The following is a 5265-nucleotide window of genomic DNA, read 5'->3' as shown; positions in this document are numbered from 1 at the left end:
AAGGTTTCGAACTCAACCCCTTCAGGATCTCAAATTCCCTCCCAGCAAGCCCACTGTAAAATTGGCTAGAACTTGGATGTGGGCATGGTGAGTGATTCCATATTACTCCGACATATTTTCACACGATCATACGTCATTCACGATATTTTGAAAATTCTAAAATGTCCCAGTCATTAGGCTGAAGGCCAGGGGCATGCCAAATGAATCATGAGCCGTGGGATACCCAGAAATTAGTTCTGCTGAGAAGATGGAATTCAAAGATTTTAGTAGACGATTGAAGATGGAAGAGATATTATTGGTTATTAATCAAGAGGACCTCTATTGAAGTAATGGCAGTCGCTGATTCAACCCAAACAAAAGCAGTACAGTACACAACTTCTAAGAAGAAATAACAATGAAATAATTGGATTTAAGTTGAGAAATTTCACCCCCTAGGAGTTCTTTAGATTGAGAAAAAAGAGAGTAATAAGAAAAGGGAAGTAGGGAAGATAGCAGCATTTCTCAGATGTGTTCGATCAGAAGCATTTCTATGACATTGGGGGATCTTCCCTTCATCAATTTCCACTGTGCTTGTCCATGATCAGAAACATTTCCTATGAACGATTGATGGTCCAGATTCATCATACTCGGCCTTAGCAATCCACATCTACACCCAGAAACAAAGAGTATCTGACGATCAGACTTTTTCCATTTCACAGACATGATAAACATATGAGCTCAAATTATCAGCATCTGAGGCATGGCATCCATCAATGCGTCTGGCCGCAGGATGCTCTGCCCATGGTACCCAGGCTGGTTGCCAGATACCATGGGCAGGGCATCCAACTGCCAGATGCAGAGGATCTGCTTTACAAACACACTGGGTGGTGTTCACAAGTGAAAATATGAACGGATATAATGATGAGATTACCTGCTGGAATGTGCTGAGGGATGCCAAGATGGAGCCTCCAATCCAGACACTGTACTTTCTTTCCGGAGGGGCCACTACCTTGATTTTCATGCTACTAGGTGCCAGTGCTGTAATCTCCTTGCTCATTCTGTCAGCAATGCCGGGGAACATAGTAGAGCCTCCACTGAGGACGATATTACCATATAGATCCTTCCTAATGTCCACATCACACTTCATGATAGAATTGTAAGTAGTCTCATGTATGCCAGCAGCTTCCATACCAATCATGGATGGTTGGAAGAGGACCTCTGGGCACCTAAAACGCTCAGCTCCAATAGTGATAACTTGACCATCAGGCAGCTCATAGCTTTTTTCCACAGAGGAACTGGTCTTGGCTGTTTCCAGTTCTTGTTCATAGTCCAAAGCAATGTACGCAAGTTTCTCTTTCATGTCTCTCACAATTTCACGCTCTGCAGTGGTCGTGAAAGAGTAACCACGCTCGGTCAAGATTTTCATCAGGGCATCTGTAAGATCACGACCTGCCAGATCAAGACGCAGGATGGCATGTGGTAGGGCATAGCCTTCATAGATGGGAACTGTGTGGCTGACACCATCCCCGGAGTCCAGAACAATACCTACATAACAAACCCATATAACCTATAAACCATGAACACAGAATTGCCATGAAAGGTCAAAAAATCAAAAGCACCAGCATCCAATAGACAATCATCATCCTCATTATCAGTGCAAGGATTGACACCCCCCCCCCCTCTTCTTTTCTAAAAGAAAATTAAAGAAGATTGAACCCCCAGCTTGAACAAAAATTAAAAAGAAATCTAACTGACAAGGGGAGGATGTTGCCTACCAGTTGTTCGACCACTGGCATAAAGAGAAAGAACGGCCTGAATTGCAACATACATGGCAGGAGCATTGAAGGTTTCAAACATTATTTGAGTCATCTTCTCACGATTTGCCTTAGGGTTGAGAGGTGCTTCAGTTAGGAGTACAGGGTGCTCTTCAGGGGCCACACGAAGCTCATTATAGAAGGTGTGATGCCAGATCTTCTCCATGTCATCCCAATTGCTAACAATTCCATGTTCAATTGGATACTTCAGAGTCAAAATACCACGCTTGGACTGAGCTTCATCCCCAACATAGGCATCTTTTTGTCCCATACCAACCATCACACCAGTATGGCGTGGGCGACCCACAATGCTAGGGAACACAGCTCTTGGAGCATCATCTCCAGCAAATCCGGCCTATTCATTAAAAAAAGATTCTGCTTAAATTTCAAAATCATGGAGGATAACTGCACCAGGTCACCAAATGGATTCCAAGGAAGCAGTTACTGTAACCTTATACAAATATAAAAACATAAGATCCAAAATATGGGAAGGCAATAAATCTGGGTTCAGTAATAAATCTGGGTTCAGTACCTTGACCATTCCTGTTCCATTGTCGCACACAAGAGGCTGGATATCCTCACTATCTGCCATTTTTTATATCCTACTGAAGACATACAAAAATTTGGTAAGATTATGACACATAAACAAGCTGTCATTTCAAAGTTCTCTGTGAAGTATGATTAAAGCAATGAAAAATAAGTGAAGACAGACAATATAAAAGAGAAAAATCATAGAAGTGCCACCAAAGTGCTTTGCAACACAAGTCAGTCAGATCAAGAGAAATTTGCCGCATTTAGCAGTTTCCTGGTTAAAGAAACAAGCCAAATATGATGACAAAACATGCTTGCTATGGCTCTTTCTAGTTGCAAGAAAAACAAATGGAAGGAGACTAAAGTGGTTCGAAATGGAAAAGGAAACCATTGTAATCAGTAATTTACATGATTTGTGTATCCTACTTCAAATGCTGATCACACATAATAATTACAAAGAGAGATGTAATTTTCATCTTACTTTTTAAACCAAGGGTATTGCTCACAAGGTAAATGGAAAAATAAAAATTTAATAACCAAAATTTGGACCAATTTGGTGTTATTTACACTGAAACCTAAGGTAATTTCAATAGAAGGTTCTATGTTAGACATGATCCAGTTACATTTTCCTTCACTTAATTTCCCTTGCAATCAGACAGAAAATTTTTGTTTTTTCCTGGTGTAACAGTTCTTTTCAATTCAAATGGTTGAAAACTGTCAGTTCCTTTGATTAGGAAAAATCAAAAGATGCACTTCTATTCTACAAGTAATCCAGTTCATTTGCATCAGAGGTTGCAAAAACATCAGAATATGTAATGAAGCATTGAGAGGAAGAGATAATAATCACAATACAAAAAAATTTCAGACTACTTAGTCATAAAATTTCAGCATAGCAATTGAAGAGCATTTAAAACAATAATAATAATAAATAAATAAATCAATACCCAGTTTTAGGTCCCCGATTGAAAATCATTAGAAAATGGCACCAGAACTGGGTGTCCAAAAAACTGAGAAAATGTACAAAGCACAACATTTACAACAATAGCACTAATGTTTTGAAAGGGAATACAGGAACAATAGCATTTTTTAAGAGAAAAGAAATAGTTAGAATAGAGGTATCCATTTAAGGGAGAAAAGGATTAAACAGAACACAATATATTATAATGAAATACCACATTGTTTTAAAAAATGTGTCAATTCGGCAAGATCTGTACATGTTTTATTAGAATGATTCTTACTCCAGAATACAATTTTCAAAATATCAAGGAGGGTAGAAGGAACCCCATTATGCAAAAACGCAATCAACCTTCTTTAAATCCCGGAGAAAATAATTATGGATCAGGTCAATTATACTATCCTGAGCCCAAAAAGCATCATACACAAATCCTAAAATATGAAAACAGACAACCAGAAAAAAGAGGGGAAAAAGAAAAGAAGCTCGAAATAATTTTATACAAACAAAACAAACATTCAATTTCATAGAGACAAACAGAAATGTGAACGTAGAACACCAGATAGACCACCTGCGGTTGATTGAGGATGCAATTAAATGAAGATGAAACTAAACCAACCGACTGCAATTGAAATGCAGTAAGGAAATTAAACAAAAATGATCATTTAACATCAGTTCCATATGAGAACAGGATCATTTACTTTCCAATAAAAGAATAACAAGTAACTGCAGATCTAGAATGATGACCAATCAAAACAGATCAATGACAATCATCATATAAATTAAGAAAAGAAAAACTCAGCAAACTCAAGGACGAAACCCTTTCAGAGCTTACAGTTTATGATCTCATATCATAAACCAAATGAGCAGATCAATGTGTGCGACATTCAACCTACATTTGTCTTCACTGCATACGAAAAGCCAAAAGGCACTCAAATTAGGACAATTACAGAACGGCAACCATAAGGAAAATCATTTCTTGTCCTCATAAAGATCGATAATGGCGATCGAAGGCAAACGATCTTGTACAGATCGATCCACTAATATTCTCCTGGATTAGAATAGTAAAGCATTGTCATTGTTACCTCAGAAACCCTAGATCGCGCGTTCGTGAATCGTGAGAGCCGTCGAAACCTTCTCTTTCTCTCTCACACTAAGTTCCTCTCTCTTTCTCTCTCTGTGCCTCTGTCGCCTTCTCAATGTCTCTCGTCTCTCTCTGCCCGCCCTTTGTTTAAAAAGGAAACTCGTCCAAATGAAATTCCATCCCAAATGAAATGAAATTCTGCTTAAATGAACCGCAAATTTCACTCCTTCCAATCCCTGCCGTTCGTTTCTTTAATCACACTTGTGGCCCCGATGACGCGTCAGGGTAGCTGTGGATACAGCTGTTCTTTTGTACTAGTCGTGCGTCTCTGACATCTTTTTGAGTGACAAATCTACCCGTGACTTTTGAATTTATTGCGAAGCGTGCCCTTGCTATCTACTCAGAGGGCATACATGTAAATGTGCGCTTTCCCGCAGCGGATTAAGAAGAAAACAAGTCCACATTGTTATGTTTGAATCCAAATTTTCTGTCCATCGGGTAGAGAGATCTAAGCTATATTCGAACTTATATAAATTTTTTTTTTTATAATTTTCTTTGATTTTTTTTTTTACCACAGAATTAGGTGAGGCCAATATGAAATTCACTGGAGGTTTTAATTCTAATTTTTTTAATTATTATTATTATTATTATTATTATTATTATTATTATTATTATTATTATTATTATTATTATTATTATTCTCAAGTGTGGGTTCTACACCAATTTGTTAGTGAAGAAACATCCAGGAGTACATAGTACTTTCTCATCGGAAAGGTAATCTAGACTCTTAACGAATAGGTATAATTGTGTTAGTGAGTATAGATTTCTACCCTGACGGGCAAAGAATCCCGACTTGCTATGTTTAATGGTGTTTGTTTTTTAACAAAAATTATCAAGTTATCTAT

At 38.0% G+C, this 5265-nt stretch overlaps 1 protein-coding gene across 2 annotated transcripts; it reads right to left on the bottom strand.

Moving 5' to 3' along the window:
• Positions 1-274: 274 nt before the first annotated feature.
• On the bottom strand, positions 275-4502 carry LOC149003715 (actin). 2 transcript variants are annotated; one of them, XM_089136947.1, is made up of 5 exons: positions 4362-4502; positions 2326-2398; positions 1755-2148; positions 911-1524; positions 275-646 (listed from the first exon to the last, which is right to left on the bottom strand). In XM_089136947.1, exons 2-5 carry the CDS (start codon positions 2383-2385, stop codon positions 581-583), a joined length of 1134 nt encoding a protein of 377 aa, XP_088993073.1. In that variant the 5' UTR covers positions 2386-2398; positions 4362-4502; the 3' UTR covers positions 275-580. The 2 variants fall into 2 exon arrangements, with proteins under 2 accessions (XP_088993073.1, XP_088993074.1); XM_089136948.1 differs by having other exon boundaries at positions 2326-2395.
• Positions 4503-5265: the final 763 nt, after the last annotated feature.

The sequence above is a fragment of the Hakea prostrata genome, chromosome 10, assembly GCF_041222555.1.
Source record: "Hakea prostrata isolate BN-2017 chromosome 10, UWA_Hpros_2, whole genome shotgun sequence".
In the NCBI taxonomy this organism is placed as follows: domain Eukaryota; kingdom Viridiplantae; phylum Streptophyta; class Magnoliopsida; order Proteales; family Proteaceae; genus Hakea; species Hakea prostrata.
The sequence above is the reverse complement of the archived record's forward strand: the minus strand, read 5'-3'. Positions and strand labels throughout refer to the sequence as shown.